We start from the raw sequence: 27,112 nt of genomic DNA, 5'->3' as shown, positions 1-27,112 counted from the left end.
CATATGTCAGCCTTCTTTTTAAGAGTTTATCTTGGTGATGGACTTTATGCTACACTTTGTGACTTTTATAAACCTGGAACAGTTATAGAAATTTTATCAGAATCAGCTCATTTATAGCATGTGGGTCACAGAAAGTTAAATCTCCAATGCAGGAGGAAGGTAGCATGTGTGGAAGAAGTAAAGCTCTTAAAATTTTTTTCTGTTTGTTTTTTGCGAACAGCAATGTGATGCATATTATGGATGAAATTCCAAATTTGAGGGGGTAACAAGGAGAGTCAAGAAATACATCCATTTTGGTTCTCTTTTAAATGAATTAATTATGTTTCTGTCCATATGTTCCTAATTTTTTTTCTCCAATTATTTTTGTTGGAAGATTCAGATATAATTTTTATAACAGGTGACTATGCCATTTTTCAAAAAGCAGTATATGCAGCATAGGAATTTGTTTGAACTGGACTTCTCTGGATTTGTAAGGTAGCACGATGTTAAGTATTTCTCATTTTTATATTTTGAATTTTATGATAGGAAAAAAAGATGTGACTTGATAGTGATCAACTTTTTTTATGATTGAAACAATAACCGCTTAAAGAGTTTTATGGGTTCACATTTATTCTTTTGGTTCTTAGTGCACAGTTGCAACTCTGGAAACGACGACTAAGCATATGCAGAGCAAAATAAGATGTTGGGAAGAAGCTTTCTTAACATGTTTGGTAATTGATAGTAATCATTAACTGTCTAAATTCTTTATATTGAAGAATATGGCAAGTTTGGTCCTACTTTTTTAAGAGATACTAAAATTTTAATGTTGTCTGTATTTCCCAGAGTGGTTAACAGTTTTCAAATAAATTTTTATCCATTAATTTCTAAATCTTTAAAATGGGTGTAAAAATTAATGAGAATAAGCATCTTACAGCCTTTCTGAGGCTATTTGTAAATGAGCTCTTGTCAAAGTTCTTTGCTCCCAACAAAATTGTACTTGTTATTTCTGAGTGGAATGGAAGCTTCAGAACTTGCTATGCTGTGACTTCTTGCTTTAGTGTTACCTCATGTTCCCCAGAGACGAAAGAAAAACTATTAAAACCAGTAATTACTTTTCTTACATGGAAAATACATCGTGTTTGTAGCATTGTTGAAAGAACTGTTCCCTCTTTGAAGGAAGCTCTTTCTTTTTCTTGGCACTTTTGGCTAATGTGTTTCATTCTTTCTGTATAGAAGTTCGTCATGCTGTTTGAGATTTCAAAACCTTTTCAAAGCCTGCTGCTGTGGAGGAAGAACATGTTTTAAAAAATGATGTCTTAGGTTTGATGAAATTGGAAGCTTGGGCACTTGGAAGCACTTTTCAGTGGGAAGAGCACTGTGGTATGAGTCAGAGACTTGGCCATCCCACTGACTCACAGAAAATTTGAGCCCGTAAAATCAGAAGTTTAGAATGGATGATTTCTATGTAGGTCCTGTGTAGCAGCTATTCATACTCTGTTATTCTAAGAATACTGAAATAGCAAATGATCAGGATTGTTTATCTAATTGGATTTTACAGTTACCACTTTAGTAGAGAATAAACATGTGATCATCTATTTGCAGTTGTGAATGAGCTGTGTTCATGTCATTCCTTCTGTGATCTGTATGCCAAAAGTATTATTCCGACCTGCCTAATAGGAATGATATGGCTGTGCTCTTAGATTTTATTTTTGTTGTTGTTGTTTGATTCGTACCTGTTTCTTTAGTTACACCTTTTTCAGGCTGGCTTCCTGAGTCTGTGTCTCTTGTCTCATACCAGAGACAGTATACTTTGGTATTTGTTACACCTGAACTTAAAATTATACTTCCATATTTCTTTTGTTCTGAAAATTGTGCCACAGTAGCTCTCTTTCCCCCTTATTCTCCTGCCCCTCTCATTTTTCTGGTTCCACATTAAAAAGTTTGTTCTTTTAGATTGGCATTCTCTTCCACAAAACACTTTGAAGTTGTCTTTGGTACAGTACATTTTTAAGAACTGGGAAAGAATGTGTATGATTGTGTTTGCATTTGTATACAGTAAGAACAGATTTTAGATATAATACTCAAATTTCTCACACTACCATTTTAAGAAAATAAATAAGTATTCCAGTAGAAGAGACTTAAATGGTTAGAACTGAATGGTTTATTTCTTGTACTTTGATTTTCCAGCCAGTGAATTTACCATGATTGTTTCTAATTGTTGAGAAGGCAGTTGGACTCAGAGTAGATAGGTGCACATAAATCTTAATAATAGCAAAGCATAGTTACCATGCGTTGTACCCATGAGCCAAAATAAATAGCACAGACAATTTTCAAAATGCAGTGTAAGAAAGTCTGTTCAGTTATAGAAGTGCTTCAGTCTTGGCTGCCTGGGGATAATGGGACAAGAGGACTGTGAAATGAAGATGAACTACTTAAATGACTTGTGAAAAGATGGTGTTCGATAATTATTAAGCAAAGAACCTCAAACTCCAGCTGGACTAAATATTTTTATTCTCACTTACTGCTTGCTTAACTATGAAGTTTGTATTATAACTGCAATATGAATAACTGAAGTTTAAAAGCCTGATTTTTAGGTTGAATATTTTTAAAAGTCAAACCCTTTCAGAGGGAGTTTAGTGGAATTAACCTCTCTAATGATTTTACATCATTTTGTGAACATGCCTAGTTTTCCTTTGAGGAAACGCTTGTGAGAAAAGGAAACAAATTGGAAGTCTTCAGTTTGGTTCTTATTTTTTAAAAGTTGGATTTCTTAGACTTAGCAGGGAATAGGGAGAAATGAATTCATTAAAATATACTCCTCTCCCATCCATTTCTTCCTAATTATCTTTTCTACCCCAGCTCTACATTTTCCTATTTAATATTTACAAGTATAGTATCTTTCTGTTTGAATTGATTTGTGAAAATAATCAAAGGCCAGACTTCTGGAGCATTTATTCTACTTTCATTGTCCATGACCCAGCCTTTTAATGATTGTGGGCCTTACTTGAGCAAATTTGCCCATTGTTCCCATCTGCTGCGTTTTTCAGCTTGTCATGTTGTAAGAGTTTTATGACTAGGATGCATATCCACCTGGGGTTTTGGATGTGACTACCAAGCTTCAGTGTTTGATTTATATTTGAATCCATGTCTTTAGACATGAAAGGTTAGTGCAAAAGCATGCCTCTCCACTGTCTCCTTTTCATTTTAGCAGCTCTGCTTGATGCCTTTGGAATGTGCTTTAGTTTCTGTCAATTTGATTAAGAGGAGGCAAAGAGAAAGTAACCCACTAGATGAAAAATGCTTTGTGGTCTGTGTGACACAGATAGGTTGGGGAAAGTTGAGTGTATAGGTGAGCATTGTGACAGTGAAGTTGTGGTAAAGTGAGGTGATGTTTCAGGCTGACCCTAACATTGTCTGCATGGAGTCATTCTGGGTCCAGGGACCAGACTTCAGGTCTATAGCAGTAGGATCTGGATATTTTTAGTTCATTCAGGAGCAGTCAGTATCTTGAGAATAGGCTCATGCCAATCAATTTAAAGAGTTATAATCTAGAGTTGTAATGTCTAAAATAATAGCCATAATTCACAACTAGCAATTTAAGTTAATAAAAATTAAATAAGATTAAAAATTCAGTTGCTCTGTTACCATAATCCCATATCTAAGTGTTCAATTGCCACATGTGGCCAGCAGCTATTGAACAGTGCAGATATGGAATATTTCCATTATTGCCAAATGGTCTGTTGGATAGCACTGGTCTAGAGTGCCAATTTACTAATTTGTAATGGGCTGGTAACCATATTATTATCTTTCTGGTAACCATGTAACTTGTATCTGCTACCCAGGACACCATTTTTTTTTTCCTTTTTTTTTTTTTTTTAACGTTTATTTATTTTTGAGACAGAGAGAGACAGAGCATGAATGGGGGAGGGTCAGAGAGAGGGAGACACAGAATCCGAAACAGGCTACAGGCTCTGAGCTGTCAGCACAGAGCCCGACGTGGGGCTTGAACTCACGGACCGCGAGATCATGACCTGAGCCGAAGTCAGACGCTTAACCGACCCAGCCACCCAGGCGCCCCATGGACACCATTTTTTAAGGTACCTTGGAAATTAAATTAGTCTTCAGGAGATTGTTGATTTCTTAGTGAGCCATAAAGGAGCTAAGCCTGAAGGAGCTAGAAAGTTCTGTAAGTCATTTCAGTTTGGGGAAATCTTAAAAGGACTTTCTCTCTCGACACTAACTTTTTAGTTGCAGCATTACTTGAATATGCTGTCTACACTGCGTCTTTTGAGTAAACGTTGACAAATTATCATGGTTACAAAATAATCTTTTAAAATTGAGACCAAGGTAACAAATTTTCTGCTGACATAATTTCGTGAAGTGGGATTGAGGCTATTTATTTTAGATTATTTTATAGTACTCTTTGACCTGCTGAAACATTTGCCCTTGAAAGAAAATAGTTTACATTGAATGCATTACATTGCATGGGTACTAGTCTAGAGGCTTTAATTAGAGGAGCTCACTGAGATTTTTATTTCAAGTATATGGAAAAGTCCTCTTTTTTAAAAATGTTTTTATAAAACTAAATTTATTCAATGTAAGGGACTTTATTCTAAGATTGTGTTCTTTCTGTGCTTTTGAGTATTTTGAGTATTAAAATGACCCTCATTTGACAGTAGCATTTAAAAAATGACTATGCTTGGCAAAATAAGATTTGGGAACATCTATAACTGTAAAAAAATTCAGTTGACATGCTATATTATATTGGTTTCAGGTGTACAACATGGTGATTTGGCATTTATATACTTTGTGAAATGCTCACCACGATAAGTGTAGTTACCATCTGTCACTATATAGTTATTATAGCATTATCTGTCTCTATCTCCATCACCATCACCTCCTGTACTGAAGGCATACTGCTGTATGTTGGAGACAAAAAAAAAAAAGTTATTGGGTTGATGCTGTCATTATTCATAGTGCCATTATGAGTAATAATAACTAATAATGATAATCAGTTTGCATGTATAAAATGTTTAATGTCTATAAAGCTCTTTAGCATAGATTGAGAACTGAAATGGAGAAGTGGTAAAAATCATGGCTTTGGAGACTGTTTTTCATTCAGATTTCAGTTGTCTTTTGTTTAGTTGTGATCTTAGATTAACTACTTAACTTTGTCTAAGCCATGAAATCCTCATCTGCACAATAGAAATAATACTTACACCTACTTTCTTCAGTTATTGTGAAGACTAAATCTAAATGAGATAAAATAATTAAGGATTTTGCATATTGCCAGGCATCACTGAGCATTAATAAATATTAGCTGTTGTTATTACTTTATCTTATGTGCCTTCATTTGATTCTAATGAGTGTAATGATTAGACACTGTACATATTAGAAAATGTACCAGACATTGTTTTTAAACTAATGAAAAGATGGAGGCTTAGAGAAGTTAAGTGATTTGCTTTAAGGTGTCGTGTTAATAAGTTGAATCTGGACCTAAAATCAGGTCTTTAAATTCTTCATGTAAATGTGTTTCCAAAGGTAATTATCTTGCTTTCTTAAGATTTAAAACTTGTGAAGGATTTTTTTTTTTTTTGTATGGAGAATATGTTTTTCTTATCAGGAAGATTAGAATTGAAAATAGAAGAGACAGAGGGAGTAAGAAACTGTATATATCTGGAGGTACTCACTCAGGTATGGCATAAAAAAAGATGGTGCCCTGGAACTTAGTAAACAGTGACTTGCCTGTGGTCAGTACCTATGGCAAATGTGTGCCATGAAGGAACTAGAGTTATAAATGAGACTTGTGACTTCAGTTGTTACCAATGTATAAGTTAAAGGTAGTAAGTAACAGTCACTCTTAAGATTTCTTTCACCCATAGACCTCAAACAGCTAAGGCTTAAGAGGAAAGGAAACATGATAGTGAAGAGGATAAGTGTTGTTCAAAGAAACAATATGGTAGGAACTTCAGGGTGCAGATGCATGTGAGAATCCTTTGCTAAAGATAAAAGAAGGAAACAGATGCTGATAAAATTGTGAAAACATTTCAGAGCTGTGGAGAGGAAGGTGCTGATAGTTTCTTTGTGTGATCACAAAAAATGATACAGCTAGAAAGTTATTAGTGGTAATGAAGTCTCATTTGTGCAGCCCAGGCTTTTGTCAAAGTATTGCTTGATCACTGGGTAATTTTTTAGAAGATTAAGGAAAAAAGGTGTGGATTCTCTAGCATTAAGTTATTATCAATATGAAGGAACCAGTTGGTGAAAGGGGAATAATAGGAAGTTTGGAAGAAACTAAGGATGTCTCATTATACCTTGAGATTGCAGTTACAGCCAAGGAATGGGATATTGGATCAAGAGTGGGGTTAAGAAAACAATTTCAACTAGAATGGAGAAGGGCAAGACATTCTGGTGATTTGAGAATCTAAAAAGGAAGACAGCCCCAGAGAATCAGTGATTCTCAAGAGGTGATTTGGGCTGGGCATAAGAAGGATTTATGACAGGAATTGTTTTGAAGAAAAAGTCCCTAAAGATAACAATATTTATATTTAAAATATATTTTAATAAATATATAAATAAAAATATATTTAAATAAATATATATTTAAAATATTTTAAATATAAATATTGTTTTGTTTTGAAGGCACTAAAAGCACTTTTGAACTAGGTCTATGTGAGACAACCTAATTGAATTAGTTGAATTTTATCTTCTTCATCAAAATGTTCTTTAGCCTAAGGGAGTTAACCAAGTAAGTTAAGTGGTAATTGAACCCTAAGAGTGGTGAGAAGAGGTAGTAGAAGGCACTCACAGACTGTAGATTAATTCAGTTTTCCCAGCCCTGCCAGGTTAAATGCCTGGGTTTTAAAATCACGTATGTGTACAGTTATGTTTTTAATTTTTATTTTAAAACAATTCAAATAAAAATAATACTGTAATGGACACCCATGTATTCATTGTTAAGATTGAACATTCAACATTTGCCTTGTATCACAATGTTTTAAAAAAGGATGAAAAAAACCACAGATACTTGTTAAAACTTCCCTCGTTTTTTTTGTTTGTAATTTGCTTTTTTAAGCTTAATGTTGTTTTTGAAATTTATCCATGTCAATATATGTAGCTTGAGTTCTTTCATTTAAACTCCTGTGTAGTATTCCATTGGATGAATAAATCAGTTTATTTGTTCTCCCAACAATTTCAGCTTTTTGTATTATTAATAGGGCTAAAGTGAATGTCACTTATTGCCCACAAGTGATTTCTTTACTATAGAAATCTAGGAGTGAAGTTGTTGGATTGCAAAGATTAACATCCATACATTTTCTGTTCCATTTATTTCTAAATTTCAGGTAGTTTTTGTTGCTATTGTATATATTTTCTAAGGAGTGTATTTTTAGATTGGTAAAAAGGAATTTGGAATAACATTGATTCCTGTTTATTGACCTTATGTTCAGCAACAATTCTGAACTCATTGTTTCTAATAGTTTGTCTGATAGTTCTTTTGACTTTTTTATGTGATAATCATCTTAAAAAGTTTTAATTTCTTTCATTTATGTTTTTCTTGTATGACTGGTACATGAAGCTCTGGTATAGTGCCTAACAGAAACAGTAGTAGAGGCATCCTTGTGTTCCTTCCCTACTTTAGTGAAAATGCTTCTTACATTTAACCATTTGATAAGATGTTGGTTACCACTTCCTCGTATATTTTTTAAAAATCAGGTTAAGAAGGTCCTCTTTTACATTACCAAAGCTTTATGCGATGCATGAGTGTTGAAACTTACCAAAAAATGTTTGGGATCCTTTTACCAAATTTTTTTTCAAAGCAGTTAGTGTAGAAGGCCTGAGGGCTGCTATTTTTATGAGGTCCTGCCTGCAATGTTGGCCCTTTGCTGATGTTTGAGAACTTGGCTTCTGAAACATTACCTAGCTGGTATAGATGTATAACTGTGCCTAGGCTGTCTGTACATTGTGATTGATGGTGAACACCTGCTTTCTTCCTAGGAGTCTAGAACTTTGGTAGGTGATAGCAGAGAATGCCTGTGTGACTAGCCCTCTATAAAAACTTCTAATCTCAGTCTCAGTGGGCTTTCTTAGGCTGCATTTTCCTTGCTAGAGAAAGAAGCATACCCAAGTATGTTTCTTTTTGGGCAGGGGAAGGAAGGTATAGGAAGCCTGTGTATGGACTTTTCCAGACTCTGACTTTTCTGTTTCCCTTACTGAACCATCTAGCTGTATATTCTTACTGTGTTGCTATAATAAATCTTAGCTGTGATTACAACTGCCTCTGAGTCCTGTGAATTTGTCTACTGATTTTGGGGACCCTTGATAACACTCAATAATGTAATGGATTACACTAATAGGTATTCTGTGTTAAACTGTTCTTGCATTCTTAGAATAAATCCTGTTTCATCATGATACGGTTTTTTTAAATTCCTTGATTCATTTTGCTAATTTTATGCTGAAGTTTTGCATCTATATTTATAAGTAAGAATTGCCTATAACTTTCCTTTCTTTGACTTTATTGCTCTAATTTTACTATCATGGTCATACTGATCTTAGCACGTTTTGTGGATCCAGATTATGAAACCACTTGAGTTTGAAAAAGGGAAATAAAGGGGGAAGAATCACTCTACCTAATATTAAGGCATACGTATGTTTGTGATAAATAATGTATTATTCTTTTTTTGTGTGATTTCTTGATTTATGTTTAATGTTTTTATATTGTTATATTTTGAAATAGTTGTTTTATTTTCAATAACATACTACCTGAATTTCAGACAGATGTATTCCAGTTTGCTATGATTATTGATTTTAGCTTTCATTGGATTGTAATTGTAGATTGGAAACTCATCTCTTACGAGACTTACCTTTCTAAGTTGTTATACCTATTTTACTGTTACTTCATATGTTTTAGCTGTTTGTTGTGGGAGGATTTTCAGTTTTTCTTAGTCTTCACATTATTGAAATTGGAACTCAAACCCAATGTTACTTGCTTATCTGCTGTTACCGTTAGATGAATGTAGAGAACAGAAGAGCTATTTTGGAAAACTGAGATTGGCAAATGTTTGGGGTTTTAGAAATATGATTTAAGAAAGGAGTTTGTGATAGGCTGGACATCATTTCTTGTTACAGATTTAAGGACAGATTATCAAATTGATGATTTAAATGTGTACTTGCATAATGGTATTCTCTGGTTAGATTTTAGAGACATTAGAAAGATGGAATTATCCATGGAGATGGTTTGAAAAATGAAGGCATTGCCTTTTATTTTATGCTTTTAAAATTAATAGAACTATCAAAACTGATGGAAGATTTAAATGGTAATGAGATATATTATAACTAGGTACGAAGACTGGCAGTCAAAACCCCTGATTTATAGCTCTCACAGTTCATTGCATAACCAGCTATTTCTGCATTTGTAGATGTTTTTCATTGATAAAAAGTGGTCAGTTGGACTCCATTCTCTCTGTTTTTATAGAAATCATAAAAATGCCCTTATTATTGTGATTGTTATCATCATCATCACAATGAAAAACAAACAATTGAAACTTGACCACATAGTAATGAATACAGTAGAAGTATTGTCATGCTCTCAAAAAAAATGAGAACCCCATTTATGTATTTTGTCTATAATAATGTACTTTAGGGGCACCTGGGTGGCTCAGTCGGTTAAGCATCTGACTTTGGCTCAGGTCATGATCCCAGGGTTCGCAGTTCCAGCCCCGCTTCTGGCTCTGTGCTGACAGCTCAGAGCCAGGGGCTTGCTTCAGATTCTGTGGGGGAGGGGCAGGGAAATCTTTGTCTCTGTCTCTTTCAAAAATAAATAAACATTAAAAAAATTATAATAATGTACTTTAGTGACAAGAAACCAGCAAAGCCAAAAAACTCCTATTTTTAAATGTTTACATTTTGGGGGAAGGAAAACAATGGTCAGAAGTGTTAATGGAAAAATTTCTTACTTTAAAAATGAAAAAACAGAATCCTGCTATAAAATTTCAGTTAGGCAGAAGCATCTCACTTTGGCTTATTTCCTTCCTTAGATCTTTTGTAAATGACAGTAATAAACAACAGAATTATGATGACAGCTGCTGAAATTACTCAAGGCTATGAAACATTTTCAGTGGCACCACTGACATCATCAAAAATACCTCTTAAGTACAGGTTTTTATATAAATAATACGTGTAACTTTTATAAACATACCTTATATGATTTGATTCTGTGTTGCTGTTCTTTTTTGTCATAAAAGGAAGATTTGGGAATCTCTTCTAAATTTGGTAGATGGTATATATGGTAGAATCTAATGCTATATGGTAGAATCTTCTTTATCAATCACTTTGGTTTGCTTACTGTTGTCTGAGACTGTCAAAGCTTTTAGATTTGTCTTGAAAGCAAGGGTAGCAAGTAGACGAAATTAGTTTTTGTCAGTGTAAGATTGAGCCCTAAAAGAATATTGATTGATGTTCTATAAATCTGTTGTCTGTCTTTACAGCGATGGTTTCTGCCAGAAAAATAGGAAGTAACATGCTTTTAAGAGTAGATTAATCTCTGAGAAATTTAACCAAATGAAACTTTTATGATGCAAAAGCTACTCTTCCTAAATAAGATTTACATGTAAAATTTCAAAGTAAAATTGAAGATTTGTAGCTAAGATTTCGTTAATCAGGAAGATAGAAGAAACTTTTGCTTCCTAAGAAAAAATACATAAGTGTGTGTGCTGAGTCTCTAAGACACCTACACAGCTGCTTTTTTAATCTCAGTAGTTCACATGAGTTCATATATACAACTGTATTTGGTCTTGAATTATAAATTACTATATGGTTTGTATTTGATTTGATACAGGTAGGACGCATCGTCTTATGTTTATGGAAGAATTGTACGTTTTAACAATAGAAATTTATGAGCCATGGTGCATCATGTGAATGCATTAGCTGGCCTATAATGGTATTCTGTTCAATGAATATTTATTAATTTAGCTCAGTTCCAATCTAGGCTCAGGGAATTGTTAGAGTTGAAAGAGTTATATTTTGGCCTTTACGTTGAGGGAATTTAGAGGAAGAAGATACAAGATAGTTGAATTAAACACCATTTATATAATCATGCAGGAGAAAAATAGTCTTGTGTCTGGTAGTAGCAAGCACTTTTATTGGTCAATATTCTCATAACTGTTTCAAGACAGAAATTTTGATCTTTTCACATAGGTTCTGTGGATCTGAAAGTTTTCTGTGTAGTGACGGAGCAGAGTAGGTTTTTTCATTTGTTTAATATTCCAGTGGCAGGGGAAAAAACACAACTTCACCATTTTTTCCCCCTTATATCCCCTAGAGAGCATATGTGTATCTGGCCCAGGCATCATGTATCATATAGCTCCTGTTTTTTGGGGGGTGGGAAATTCATATATTTCTAAGAGTCCTCGTAAAGTTTCTTGACATGAGTAAGGTTTGATACATAAAACCTATAAATTTCTCTATATAGGGGTTTTTAGTAAACTACATATTGAAAAATAGTAGTTTTTAATTTACACAGTTCTTTACTTGGACCTAGTTGAAAGGCTTTTGGAAGAAATAATTTGAGAGAGAGCAATTATGTTAACGCCTGGTTTCTATTTTAGGTGATCAAATTAAATTATTCTGCTAGGTCTTAAAAAAATTTTTTTTTAATGTTTATTTTTTGAGAGAGAGAGAGAGAGATACAGAGCACAAGCAGGGGAGGGGCAGAGAGAGAGGGAGACACAGAATCTGAAGCAGGCTCCAGGCTCTGAGCTGTCAGCACAGAGTCTGATGCAGGGCTCGAACTCACGAACCATAATATCAGACGCTTACCAACTGAGCCACCCAGGCACCCCTGTGATTTTTATTAAATTGGGATCATATTGTCTGTGTGTTTAATTGAGTCCCATTCTTGCACTTAATGTGTTTTTTAAAAATTGTTCCAGGTCATTTAAGAGACTTCTACCACATGATTTTTTTTTTTTTTTTAAGTTTATTTATTTTGAGAAGGAGAGCCTGAGCAAGGGAGGGGCAGAGAGAGAGGGAGAGAGAGAATACCAAGCAGGCTCCACACTGTCAGCACAGAGTCCAGTATGGGGCTTGAATTCAACGAACTGTGAAATCATTACCTGTGCTGACAATTAAGAGTCAGAGGTTCAATCGACTTAGCCACCCAGGTGCCCTTCTACAACATGATTTAAAAAAAAAAATTTTTTTAAGTTATATATTTATTTTGAGAGAGAGAGAGAGAGAGAGAGAGAGAATGCAGGAGGGGCAGAGAGAGAGAGGGAGAGAGAGAATCCCAAGCAGGCTCCACACTGTCCACGCAAATCCTGATGTGGGGCCTGAATTCAAGAACCACAAGATCATTATCTGAGTGAAAACAAGAGTCGGATGCTTAACCGATTGGACTACTCAGGCTCCCACCCCTCTAATGAAGTTTGGGGTGATGGTGGGGTTCGTGGGGTCCAGAGCCAATGACCAAGAAAATTCTTGAAGATGTCTTTGGTGAAAAAAAGGTGATTTTATTAAACCATGGGGATAGCACCCATTGGCAGGAAGAGCTACACTATAAGTGTGGCGGGGGGAGGGCGGGTTTGTGGGGGTGGTGGTGACCATTTTATGGTGTTGGGGGAGAGGGGGTTTCCAAAGAGACTTTGACATGCTAAAGACTTACTGGAGGCCTAACTGTGGTCAAGCTAAGGTTGTTTTTCCCTCTAGCAAAGCATTAACATTGAGAGACAGTAGGGAGTTCCTAGACTTTAGGCTATGATGGATGGGATTGCCTTTTTCTGGTAAACTGATGGAGACTCTTATGAGTTTAACCATTTGTTTTTTGTCCTTTCCCATTTTTGGATAGCCATGAATGTCCAAGAAACATCATACTGTCCCACCTGGGAGGGAAGGTGCTGTTAGCCTGCACCTTGCCCTCAGCTTGCCCCATGCTCCCTCATCACCTCTACAACATGATTTTTAAAGACTACAGGAATTTGCATGCTGTGGATGGATATGCCATAATGAATTTCAGCAGTCCTCTATGGTTGAATATTCAAAATGTTTGTGAATCTGTGCTGTTGTAAAGCCATTATCCACTTTAAATTTTCTGTTGGCTTGAAAATAAAAAAGGAAGATTTTCCTGAGTCATATTTAGATTGCTAATTTGATTTGCTCATATACTATATTTCCATGTTATCAGACATAGTCATAAGGTATATGTGGGTGCTTAAAATCAGGATTAAAGTTTGGTGTACATCTTTGAATTCTTTTATTTTATCAGTTATATTCTGTCTTAGGTGTTCATCTTGTTTTCCAGCTACATACTAAACTCTTTATGCAATCATGTCATCTCTAATGTTGCAGGATTTTTTACCTCAGCACCCAGGTTGTATTGTCTCGCCACTTCGAAGAATGAAGAGATGGACACACAATAAAATTAGCTGCATGCAAAAGTTTATTAAAGTATGAGATCAGAAAGGAGGAATAGTATGAACCTCTCTTTACAGAGAGGGGGCATCTGAAAATGAATGCCTGAGACTATAGGCAAGGGACTTTGTATTTGTTCCAAATACTCGGAGCCCAGGAAGAGACCAGCTACAAGCACTCGGGAATCAGAAAAGACTGTTTATTTCACACCTGTGCTGGCCAGTGGGGTCACTTCCAAGGGCTGAGCCTCCATTTTGGGTTTTACTAATCTTTTATACATATGTGCTTCCACGTTGGGTGGGACTAGTATAGTCAAGCTTCTGGTTCCTGGCTGCTCGCTGATGCAAGAGGCAAGCAAGATTGCAGAAGCCAGAAGCATGCAAGGGGAGTATCTGGCCTCAGACATCTTGCTGGCTCTTCTTACTTGCTTTTACCAGCTTTCCTTCTCATGTTTTATAAGGTTTTTGTTGGCCTCTTTCCTTTCCCCTTGTTCCTTCTCAGACTCTATTCTTATTGGCTTGGTAACTCTAAATGCCTAGTCATTCCTTTTTAATTGGGTTTTTGTTGTATGAGGGGTGGTCTGTGGCCGTACTGTTCCTTGTGGGTCATTTATGGTCTACTTATTTTTAGTCAGGTCTTTTGTCATAGAGAAGCCTGAGGTGGGGAGGAAGAGGGGGGCAAAGGGGAGGGGTAAGTGGTGTCTGTCACATTCTCAGGAGGAACTTTATGTCTGAGGGATTTTGCTCTAGATCCAAAGCTCCCAGCATTGTTTTAAAACGTGCGTTTTTCCCCCACCCAGGGACCTCAGGTCCTAACCTTTCCCTCTCTGCCTATTTTATCCTATCTTTGCCTATCATATTAATAAATAAAAGTAATCCCCTTTCATGGCACTTGTGAACTTAAGCCATGTATCTGATATTGTTTGATAAATACATGTTGATTGATGTCTTTTGTAAAGATAAAGTAGGTGTATGAATATGGAAGAAATTGGCCAAGGAATATTTGTAAAGCAGAAATCCTTTCTCTCCATTTTCCTTGTGAGTGAGTCTCTTCTTCCTCCTCCTCACAGATTTCTGGGCGGACTTGAAATAAACATTGCTTTTTAGTCCTTATTCTTTCCTTTCCCTCTTTAGGCTTTAAGTGTAGTATCTACTATAAGGAAAAATCTAGATATTGATGAACCTCAAGAAAGCAGATTCCCAGTAAGCGTCTTATGTATATATAGATCTTTCTACCCTCCACCTTAAAGATAACTTGATTTATTTAATTAAATGTTCACTGAGGACTACCTTCCTCCTGTTTCTTTAATGCCTGAGCATATCAAGCTTATTTTGATGCTAACAGCCATTTCCTCTGCCCTGGAGGTTTCATTCTTTTTGTTTGGCTGATTCCTTTATGTTTCAAGTGCCTGCTTAAATGTTAGGTGCTTGAGAAGCCTTCTTAAGACTACCTATTATTTTGTGTCACAGCACCCTGTTCAGTACTTTTACATCAGTGTGTCAATTTGTTGATACACATATAGACATTTACCATATGATTGACTCACCCCTTCCTACCCTTAAGTTCTATGAGGGCAGGAACTTGCTTCTGTTGTTCAATATTCTGTGCTTCCCTCCAGAGCAGAGGACCTAATGGAAGTTTGTAACTTGCAATAGCAATCAAGTACTATATATTTATGTTGAGAGTATATAAATGTTATGCCCAGAATTCATGATCCCCAAAAACCACCAGGGAGCCGAGTCCGATGCAAAAGCAAAAGAGCCTTTATTCGAGCTAGCTCGAGCTCAATCCCCTACCTGCACGGACGCAGCGGTGAGATACCGGGGAGAGAGAGCGCGAGTTTCAAAAGCACTCTATTGGGGTCTGGGGGCAGTTGGTGAAGTAATGGCTATGGCCTCAGCAGATTGGCTGGGGAAGGGTTGGAGTCCTGTAACGCAGGTCACCGGCCGTGTTTTGATCTGGAAGTTTGAACGGGTGAGTGGGAGGTTACTCAAGGAGAGGAGGCGTGGTCAAGGTGAAGGACACAGAACAAGATGGAGTCGGCAGGCGTAGGCCCGCCCTTTCAATAAATACTACGGAAAAGTGACCCAATGGCATGAATCATTCTTCTCTTCAGTTTCCTTTTGAGTGTTACCCCTTTCCCTAATACCGTGTTTCCCATCCACTCCCCACAAGTCTGAAGCAGAATTCTGAAGTATACAAACATTTGTTTTCCATCTATCACCCTTTTACATTAGAAGACTTTTCAACAGATATATTCATTGAGTAAGTGCTAGGTTCTATCAACCCTCATAGTTTTAGCACTCAGGAAGCTTATAGTCTAATAGAGCAGATAGAAATATATCTAGTAAAACAGATAAGGAGAGATGAACGGTGAGTTGTGATCACAAAGTCGGTATTCCCAGGGATGACTGTCAGATTTGGGCAGCAAATTGGCCTACTTTTAGTTCTGTTCTTAGTACTTGTATTGAACACCTACTAATCTGAGACCTTGTTTTTGCCTTCTCATTACATCTGATAATACATGGTTGGTTAGTCCTCCAGGCAGTTTCTTGGGCATGTTGTTACTTGCTTCTTACAGATTTTTTTTTTTTAATTTAAATAGACTTTAAAATCCATTGCTATAATTTTGGAGAAGTTAGAGCTAGTAATTTTGCTATTACTTCTATGACAGTGGGTTTCTCTCTGAATTCTCTGTGTTTTCTAAGTTTCTCTGTAGAAACCTGTGTTCCTTAAAAAGTGAAAATGACACTTTCATTGATTTGTTGACCTATCTCCTTCCTAGGATGGGCACCCTAGTGAGGATTATTTCTTTACAAGCAATTTGAAACAGACTGTACTGGTTTTATCCTGCTATTTAACAGAATGCAGATTTGCTCCTTTGAAAGATCTAGGTTACTGACATTTCAGACCCAAAATGAAATATAAGTTTAAGTTCATTTTTTTAAAAGTTTATTTATTTTGTGTGTGTGTGTGTGAGAGAGAGAGAGAGAGAGAGAGAGAGAGAGAGAGAGAATTCCAAGTAGGCTTTGCGCTGTCAGTGCATAGCCTGATGCAGGGCACATTGCGGGGTCGAGGTGGAGCTCAATGTGGAGCTCAGATTTAGGAACCGTGAGATCATGACCTGAGACAAAGTCAAGAGCTGGATGCTTAATGGACTGTGCCACCCAGATGCTCCTGTTAAAGTTCATTTTTGTTTTTTAGTTACTGTGAAAGTTCCCAGACTGGAGACAACCAGCAGCTTTGGACTGCTGAAAATCATCCAAGTTTGTCTCCATTGTTATCAGCACCTATAAGAAATGAAATGACGTAGATTATGGTCTAATTATGATAGTTGCTTATATTGTGCATAGTGCTTTACAATTTTATAAAATTTTATAAAACTTGTAGTAAAATTTTTTTCCTCTAATATTTAATCATTTCATCCATGTTGAGTCTTCAAAGTAAAATGCCTTTATAAAAGTTTGAAGAGGGGCGCCTGGGTGGCGCAGTCGGTTAAGCGTCCGACTTCAGCCAGGTCACGATCTCGTGGTCCGGGAGTTCGAGCCCCGCGTCAGGCTCTGGGCTGATGGCTCAGAGCCTGGAGCCTGTTTCGGATTCTGTGTCTCCCTCTCTCTCTGCCCCTCCCCCGTTCATGCTCTGTCTCTCTCTGTCCCAAAAATAAATAAACGTTGAAAAAAAAAAAAGTTTGAAGAACAAAAGGGGTGACTGGAGTATAGTGTGTAAGTTGTAGGAGATCATTTTGGAGAGGAAAACAGGACTTAGGAATTGTAATAACTAATTCTAGACTTTGCCTATTGCTTGAAATCTAGGTAAGAGTTGACTGCCTTCTGCAGAGTCTCTCCCACTGCTCTTTTGCAATTGAGCAATCAACTATATTGTACGCGTGGGCTTTCCAATAAGTGCTGTGCTAACTAGTCTCTAAAAAACACCCTCAGTGATGCCTCCTGATACTTCTACCCTTCTGTTCCACATTGGGATCTGCATTAGTGCTGTGACTTATTTTAACTGATACAGTCCTGCTGAAGTGATGCTATGTCTCTTCCAGGCCTAAATCTTAAGACAGTTTGATAAGCTTCTGTTTTTCACTTTTGGGACAGGGAGCTATATGTGAGAAGTCTGGGTATCCTGTTGTACTGACTATATTGAAAGACTACCTGGAGAGGGAAAAGCACTGAGAGTAGATGCAGAAAGAGAGAGGCCCACCCATCCTGGTTTCCCAGTTGAATGCACTTTTTCCCACAAATGTATTAAACATGTGAGTGAAGCAAGCTATCATGAACATTCTAGCTCCAGCCACCAATATGACAGTAGACTGTTGAGACACTGGTAGGCCAATAGAAAAAAAAAAAATCTAGGTGTCTCACAAGAAGATGGCTTCTTGACTTCTTGAAGTATCAGAAATAAAAAACTGAATATTGTTTTAAGGCACTCAGTGCCTTAAACTGAGTGCTTTGTTACGTAGTAATAGGTAAATAGTGAAGATGGCTAGTAGACATTTTAAATGGCAACTTTCTAATTCTGCAGAAATTATAAAACTAATTCAAACAGAATTAGTTTTATAGAATATAGAATTTCTTGCAATTTCAGAGTCTGATGCAGGAGACAAACTGGTAAGCAGTCATAGTATAAGTGGTATCTCTCTTGTGGCAGTCACTTTTGCATTCAATGGAAACAGTGATTTTTCCATGTCAGGGTACATAGTATTCCATAGTGTACATGTATCATAATTTACTTAATAGTTTAAGATAGACATTTACATTTCTTTATGTCTAAATTTTCTGTGTTGCAAATAAAGATGCAAAAATGTGAATTTAGGATAATTAAACTTGTCCTCGTGCTTTACCAAGTTTATAGTACTACCATCTTAACCATTGACATTCTTTGTTATAAGTTTGAGAATGGTCACCTTTACTATTCAAATGGGGACATTTGGAATATGCCATATAGGAAGTAATATGTATTAGTAGACATGAATTCTGGAGCTAATGAAAATGACCCCAGAAAATTTATGACTTGTCTGATGATTTAGTAAGGGAAAGAAGGAGCCCCACCACATTCTCCCACATCTAAACTTAGCCTGCTATTGCTAATTCTTTCCTCAAAGGAAACTAGTGGAGAATCAACCACAATAACATAAATATGAAATTAGTATTTAATAAGTTACAAAAATTAGTTGAACTTAAATGTCTTACTAAGAGTGCATATTAGAGTGGGTAACAAAACCTGGTGGAAGGAACATGGACTTCAGGATCATATAGACCTAGGCTTTAACTCCTCATTCTGCCGCTCTACTGTAGTAGTTGATAATCATCTGCAAATTGGGGTCAGAACTATGTATTTTATAGTGTGGTTAGGTTATAAAAAGTGCCAAAAATTTGGTGTGTGAATAAATGTTATTTTCCTCTTCCTTCTTGCTATATATGTCTAGGAATATAAACTCTAATTACTGGTTTTTACTATTACTTTGTCCATAAAAGCAAAGCATGTAATATGACCCTTTATATTTTCATTAATTTTAAAAACCAGTTTGGAACATGCTGCAAAGTGTATGCGAATATAATTCTTTATAGACTACAGGAAATAATATTAACTGTCGTATTTTGCATCCATTATCTCTGAATTTTGGGAGTAGGAATAGAAGTTAATACTTTCATCTTGTAGATATGGGTTCAAACATTACAGATTGGTAGCTATGCTTGTGGTGAGCATGGCATAATGTATAGAACTGTTGAATCTCTATGTTGTACACTTGAAACTAATGTAACATTGTTTATCAAGTATACTTCATGGAAAAAATGATGAGTTAGAGGGGCGCCTCAGTGGCTCATTGGTTGGCTTAGTCGATTGAGGGTCCAACTCTTGATTTCCACCCAGGGTTTTGGAATCAAGCTCCATGTCAGGCTCTGCGCTGAGCATGGAACCTGCCTAAGATTCTTGCTCACTCTTCCTGTTTCTCTCTCTCCCTACACCTCTCCTCCCCTGCTCATGCATACACGCACTCTCTTTCTCTCAAAAAAAAAAAAAAAAAGAAAAAAAATACAGTTGGAAAATGGAGTGCTAGGATTATAACCCAGGTTCTCTGGCTCCTAGTCTAGTATTCTTTAGGTCATATTGCCCAGTGTTCTTTTGGTTCTCTTGTAACTAATTCTTAGTCTCTTTCCATGATGGTATCATATTTGTTTAATCTTCAACTAGAGCCAATGAAATGCTTAGTCCCTGCTTTGTATGAGGAACTGTGCTAAGCACTTATGTTGCCTTATCCATTTTAATTTAGAGATAACCTCAGGTGAAAAGGAATTTGAAAGCTAATCTGATATTTTTATATTACGATAATCCTCAAACTTTTTGTATGAAGTTACTTTTTTTTCACTCCTGAAACAGTATGACCATGTAGTCATGATAAGAATCCCTTAATTGAAGAAGATAAAGAATATTGATGGTGAAAATTTTTAGTTCCTTGAGACATAATAATTGGTGGAAGTGTTTGGCTTCCTTGTAGGCATACCACCATAACATATATAATGGGAAAGAAAATGACTGGTAGAGTACCATGTAAGGCTTTGCCACCCAGTTTTGCTTTATGCTATGAATTTGTTCAGAATGAAAGAGGGGTTTTGATACATGAATAATGCTGTGTTTAAATTACACTTTATAAGACAAAATCTTGTTCCATTTTGAGGACCTTGGAAATTGTCTTGAATACTCTGTGTATTTGAAGTGTCAGTGTATTACTTAATTTCTGAAACCAAGGGTAGATTGGTATGTATATAAGACCTTCAGAGGACTCTACCAACTGCAACTGTAGAAATTATTTTTTCTTTTAAAAAAATGTTTTAAAAAATGTTAATTTTAATTTTTTACATGTTCATTTTTGACAGAAAGAGAGAGCTTGAGTGGGGATGGGGCAGAGAGAAAGAGGAGACAGAATCCCAAGCAGGTTCCAGGCTCTGAGCTATCAGCACAGAGCTCACTGCGGGGCTTGAACTCATAAACGGCAATATCGTGACCTGAGCCGAAGTTGGATGCTTAACTGACAGAGCCACCCAGGTGCCCCAAATGTTTGTTTATTTTGGAGTTAGAGACAGCAGAGCAAAAGCCTGGGAGGAGCAGAGAGAGAGGGAGACATGGAATCTGCAGCAGGCTCCAGGCTCTGAGCTGTGAGCACAGAGCCTGACGTGGGGCTTGAACCCATGAACAGTGAGATCATGACCCGAATATAGTTGGACGCTTAACCGACTGAGCCACCCAGGTTTCCCTGGAAATTATTTTCTTACTGCTAATTCTTTTTTATTATTAATTCTTTTATCACTTCCTTTCAAAATTAAAACACACATGCATACCTATGCACTGAAATCTTGGAGTGTTAAATTATAGGCCTCAGAGAAATACCTTACTGTGTGTAAATGATTTTTTATAGTTTTTTTAGATTGAGAGGAAGGAAATAGACAAGGTAGTTTATTTCTCATTTGAGAAACTATTCTTAAAAAAAATTTTTTTGGGGGGCGCCTGGGTGGCGCAGTCGGTTGAGCGTCCGACTTCAGCCAGGTCACGATCTTGTGGTCCGGGAGTTCGAGCCCCGCATCAGGCTCTGGGCGGATGGCTCGGAGCCTGGAGCCTGTTTCCGATTCTGTGTCTCCCTGTCTCTCTGCCCCTCCCCCGTTCATGCTCTGTCTCTCTCTGTCCCAAAAATAAATAAAAAGGTTGAAAAAAAATTGAAAAAAAAAAAAAAAAAGAAAAAAAAATTTTTTTTTAACGTTTATTTATTATTGAGAGACAGACACAGAGCATGAGCAGGGGAGGGGTAGAGAGAGGGGGAGATGCAGAATCTGAAGCAGGCTCCAGTCTCTGAGCTGTCAGCACAGAGCCTGATGTGGGGCTCGAACCCACAAACTGTGAGATCATGACCTGAGCCGAAGTGTGTTGTCTAACCAACTGAGTCACCCAGGTGCCCCGAGAAACTATTCTTATTATAAACCTGTCTCTTTGTAATGAAAATATAAGAAATGTAGAACATGGAGATACTTTTAGGAAAGGCTTCATTATTTTTTAACATGTTTAGATTGGCAAATTATGGACCTTTAAATAAAATGTTTGAAAATTGTTTTTCTCTAAAAATCGTAGATGATTAGTCTCTAGCCAAGTCCATCTGTTATCCTGATAGTTGTATACGGTTTCTGTTATGTATAGGAACGTGTCAAATGTGAAGGTGACATTACTATCCATTTTTTAAAAGACTTTTTAAATATTTTATTTTTGTAGAGAAATATTAGGTTCATCGTGATATTAATAGGAAGATACAGAGTTCCCATATATCCTCTGCCCCCATATCTGTGTAGCCTCCCCCATTATCAGCATCCTCTACCAGAGTGGTACATTTGTTTTAATTGATGAATCTGTATTGACACATCATAATCACCCAAAGTTCATAGTTTTCCACAGGGTTCACTTCTGGTGTTGTATATTCAGTGGACTTGGACAAACGTATAATGACCTTTATCCATCATTATAGTATTGTACAGAGTAGCCTCACTGCCCTAGAAGTTCTCTGTTCCACCTATTGATTCCTCTTCCTTTGCAAACCTGAAGCAACCAGTTATCTTTCTATTGTCTCCATAGTTTTACCTTGTTCAGATGTCATATAGTTGGAATCATATAGTATGCACGCTGTGTAGTTTTTTTCAGGTTGGCTTTCTCATTTAGTAATGTGCACTTCAGGTTCCTCCACATCTTTTTATGGCTTGATAGCTCTTTTCTTGTTAGTACTGAGTAATTTTACATTGTCTGAATGTACCATGTTTATTTATTTATCTATGAAGGACGTTTTAGTTCTTCTAAATATTAGCAATTATGAATTAAGCTGCTATAAACATCCATATGCAGACTTTTGTGTGGACATATTTTCAACTCCTTTGGGTGAATACCAAGGAGTACATTTCCTGGATTTTATGATAAGAGTATGTATATTTTTTTTTATTTTTTTAAGTTTATTTATTTGGAGAGAGAGAGAGAGAGAGAGAGAGAGCAGGGGTGAGGCAGAGAGAGAGGGAAAGAGAGAATCCCAAACAAGCTTCATGCTATCAGTGCAGCGCCCAATGCAGGGCTTGAACTCATAAACCATGAGATCATCACCTGCGCCAAAATCAAGAGCCAAACCCTTAACTGAGCCATCCAAGTGCTCCAGATTATGTTTAATTTGTAAGAAACTGCCACACTGTCTTCTAAAGTGGCTGTACTATTTTACATTCCCCGTGTAGCAACCAATTTCCAGCAGTGAATGAGACTTCCTGTTCCATTTCTGCATTTTCTTCCTGTTCTTTATCTGCATGTGGTGTTGTAGGGTTTTACAGATTTTGGCCATTCTAATAGGTGTTTAGTGGTATCTTGTTTTTTTTGTTTGTTTGTTTTTCTTTCTTTCTTTTTTTTTTTTTTAAAGAGAACGAGCACCAACAATCTCAAGCAGGCTCCACGCCCAGCACAGAGCCTGGTTCGGTGGCTCATTTTCATGACTTTGAGATCATGACGTGAGCTGAAATCAAGAGTCAGACACTCAACGGACAGAGCCACCTAGGTGCCCCAAGTATCTTGTTTTAACTTGCATTTCCTTGATGACATATTGATCATTTGCCATCTATGTGTTTTCTTTGATGAGTTGTCTGTTAAGGTTCTTTGGCACATTTTTCTTAATTAAGTTGCTTATTTTCTTACTGAATTTTAGGAGTTCTTTGTATATTTTTCATAACAGTCCTTTATCAGGTCTTTTGCAAATATTTTCTCCTAATCTGTGGCTTAGTTTCTCATTTTCTTAACAGTGTCTTTCACAGAGCAGAAGTTTTTCTAATTTTAATGAAGTCCAGCTTGTCAGTGATCTCTTTCATGGATTGTGCCTTTGTATTGCATTTAAAAAAAATCACCTCCATACCCAAGTTCATCTAGTTTTCTCCTATATTATCTCCTAGGAATTTTATAATTTTGCATTTCGCATTTAGGTGTATAATCTATTCTAATTTAATTTTTGTGTGTAAGTTCTGTGTCTAGATGCATTTTTTTGCATGTAGATGTCCACTTGTTCCATCACCATTTGTTGAGAAGACTGTCTTTGCTCCATTATGTTGTCCCTGTTCCTTTGCCAAAGATCATATGTCTGTTTTTATGGAGTCTAGTTCTGGGTTCTGGGTTTTGCTTACATGATTTATTCATCTATTCTTTTGCCAAAACCAAACTGTCTTGATTACTGTAGCTTTATATTAATCTTCAAGTTGGGTAGTGTCAGTCCTTCAATTTTGTTCTTCTTCAGTATTATGTTGGCTATTCTTGGTCTTTTGCCACTCCATATAAACTTTAGAATCAGTTGACATCTACAAAATGTCTTGCTGTAATTTTGACTGGGATTATATTGATTCTATAGATCAAGTTGGGAGATACTGACATCTTTACATTATTGAACCTTCCTATCCATGAGCAGAATATCTCTCCATTTATTTAGTTCTTGGATTTTGTTCCACAGATTTTTGTAAGTTTCTTCATGTAGATCATGTTTTGTTCGATTTATTTATTTATTTATTTATTTTTTTTTAATTTTTTTTTCAACGTTTATTTATTTTTGGGACAGAGAGAGACAGAGCATGAACGGGGGAGGGGCAGAGAGAGAGGGAGACACAGAATCGGAAACAGGCTCCAGGCTCTGAGCCGTCAGCCCAGAGCCTGACGCGGGGCTCGAACTCACGGACCGCGAGATCGTGACCTGGCTGAAGTCGGACGCTTAACCGACTGCGCCACCCAGGCGCCCCAAATGTTTTGTTCGATTTATACCAGTCTCGTTTTTGGGGTGCTGATGTAAATGATACTGTGTTTTTAATTTCAAATTTGACTTATTATTGGTATGTAGGAAAGGGATTGACTTTCATATATTAACCTTGAATCATGCAACTTTACTATATAATTGCTTATTAGTTCCTGGAGTTTTTTTGATCTTTATTTTCTACATAGATAATCATGTCATGTGCAGATAAAGGCAGTTTCATTTCTTTCTTTGAAATTCTTATGCCATTTATTTCCTTTTTAATGTCTTATTGCACTTTTTCCCACTATTATGTTGATGATCATTACCATTTTTATTCTCCTTTCTGTGAAATCTATGTTAAAATTTTCTTCATTGTATTTGTTCTGCAGCTCACCAAAGCTCATCGACAAGGACACATGGTGAAAGTAGACTGGCTGGACAGATTGACATTTAGAGAAATAGAAATGATAAATGAGGTGGGTTGTATCCCTCGTTTTTTGCATTTTGTTTTCTTACAAAATATTTTTTCCATATTTCTAACTCAAACTTTGTTTTTTTTTAACTTTATCTTATTATGAGAGAGCATGTGCATGTGTGCATGAATGGGGGAGGGGCAGAGAGAGAGGAAGATAGAATCCTAAGCATGCTCCGTGCTGCCAGCATGGAGTTCGACTTGGGGCTTGGTCCCAGGAACTATGAGATGGTGACCTCAGCTTAAGTGACTGAGCCACCAGGCAGCCCTCTAAGTCAAACTTTTTGAGAAGCATTGTTTATTGACAGATAACTTACAAATGTGAGAGCATTGAGGATAACCTGTAGTTGTGAGTTCTATGGTAATAATTGGGAAATTTGAGATACCTGTTTTTCTTTAATTTTAATGTTCTCTCAAACCATGAAGTAGGTATAAGTTATCCTTAGTGTACTGAGTATTATACAAGTGAAGCCTGTGTTAAACTTGATGCCCTTTTGGGTGTTCTCTTTCTCCATTTGGCAGCATATATTTATGTTCAATTCAGTATTGGATTCTTTCAACCCAGTGCTACCTGTTTATTTCAGTAATCTTAAGTCATTGTTAGTAATTCTCCCCAGTTAAGATACAGTGTGTATTATGTACTACGTACAGCACTCTGCACCCTTTGTAAAGTTACACGGTTCAAAGTAATTTGTTTGTTTTTTAATCTTGTTTACTGGCCCAAAATATGTTTAATTAAAAGATGGCTTCCGTGAAACTCCGAAAGTTAGAACAAAATTTTCTTTTCTTTTTTATATATTTGCACCGACATACTACATGTTTGGCCTAACATTCTGTGTCTGGGTAATAGAGAGAACAATTATTTTAATCACATTAGGAGAGAGGAATTTCAATTTTTGTGATATGCCTAATTTACTGTGATTACCACAGGGCATAACTGACTTATTTTATATTCTGTGAATGTTTTTTTAGCAGGTTGAAAGAGAGAAATTTTTAATTTACAATGAACACTTATAAAAGTTAAATTCTGTTGTTTATTTAAAAAAATGAGTGTTTTGTTTAACAATACTTACATTCAGTATGAATAAACTGGGCATCTTTTCTAAATTTATTCATAATACATTTTCATATTGAAACTGAAAGAAAAATTTATTTTTTGAATTTTTATAATAGTTACATTCCTAAGATAGTTAAATCAAAGTGTTTTCATTTTTCTGTTCTTCAACTTAGATACCCTTGAGTGTAGAAGAAGCTGTGTCACAGCTTACTTTGTCCAGCCTTACTCACCTTCCCTTCTTTAAAAGATAGGAGAGCATTGCCATTACCATAATTAGACTATTATATGCTTCATAAAACTGAACAATTTAAGTGACTTCTTTAGACCTTTATGATTTTATACATACAGATTTAATACCATTTTTAAAACTGGGTTAAGACTTATCACCCTTTTAGACTTTATTTTCACTTTATTATTGTCCTGGTGTTTGCTTTTTCCTTAAGAGGACACATTTATACATGCAATATTTTTTTATGTTGGAGAAAAGTAACTATTTCCCAGTATATTTAAAGTATATTGATAAAAATGTATAAATGATTGCCAGTTATCTTAAGACCATTTGTGAATTGTGAATAACTTGTAAAGGTTGTATCTGGGAAGCTCAAATAGCTTCTGTTTTTAATTATATACTTTACTTAATTTACATACTTAGACATATGGTTTAAGGATAAACAGTTATTTGCTTAAATTAGAAGTACAAAACATCTTTATTTCTGAAATAAACTAGTTTTCGTGAAAATGTATATAAAATACCTTCCAAGATTTTATATAATATAATCCAACTAGAATAAACCAGAAATGTCATTGACTTTGAGGAGGGAGTTATAGGAGAATAGTAGACACTACTTTATAAAACAATGGTGCTATATAAAATAAAATAGCAGTACTGTATAAAACAGTGTGTTTATAATAATGCAATAAAAATTTACTACATTTTAAGTTGTACTTGATAGGTCATGTATTACTGAATTGGAAATAATGATGTATTACTGATCCTTTAAAGGAATGTTGAAGATCATTATTTTTCATAAAAATCTTTTTTTTTTTTTTAGAGTGAAAAACGAAGTTCTAATTTCATGTACTTGATGGTTGAGTTTCGATGTGTCAAGTGTGATGATAAGGAATATGGTATTGTTTATTATGAAAAGGTATTTGTCTTGGAACTGTTTATAGTCTCTGAAGTAGAGGGGAGGGGAAACATTAAAAAAAATTACTGTTGTACCTGCTGAGATGAATTATTTGGTTGCAGGATAGCAGCAGACAGCTGTCAGCCGCAGCTGTTTGTGTATACACAAATCAGATCATATAGCTACAACAAGATTACAAAAACCGATCATTCATGTAATGGAGTTCTGGGTTCCAGAATTCAATAAATATGCAACAGATTAAAAACTTTTTGATTAATTGTTTTGTAAAT

General features: G+C 36.0%; 1 protein-coding gene across 1 annotated transcript in view; it reads left to right on the top strand.

Moving 5' to 3' along the window:
- Positions 1–27,112, top strand: part of PIK3C3 (phosphatidylinositol 3-kinase catalytic subunit type 3) — a 148,297-nt gene that overhangs the window by 19,162 nt on the left and 102,023 nt on the right. Inside the window, exons 5-6 of the mRNA XM_030335994.1 lie at positions 24,556–24,642; positions 26,748–26,843. Of these exons, the coding sequence (XP_030191854.1) occupies positions 24,556–24,642; positions 26,748–26,843 (183 nt within the window). The remainder of the gene's footprint in view (positions 1–24,555; positions 24,643–26,747; positions 26,844–27,112) is intronic.

This window comes from Lynx canadensis, chromosome D3 (assembly GCF_007474595.2).
Source record: "Lynx canadensis isolate LIC74 chromosome D3, mLynCan4.pri.v2, whole genome shotgun sequence".
Taxonomy (NCBI): Eukaryota; Metazoa; Chordata; class Mammalia; order Carnivora; family Felidae; genus Lynx; species Lynx canadensis.
This window is presented reverse-complemented; position numbering and strand designations above follow the sequence as displayed.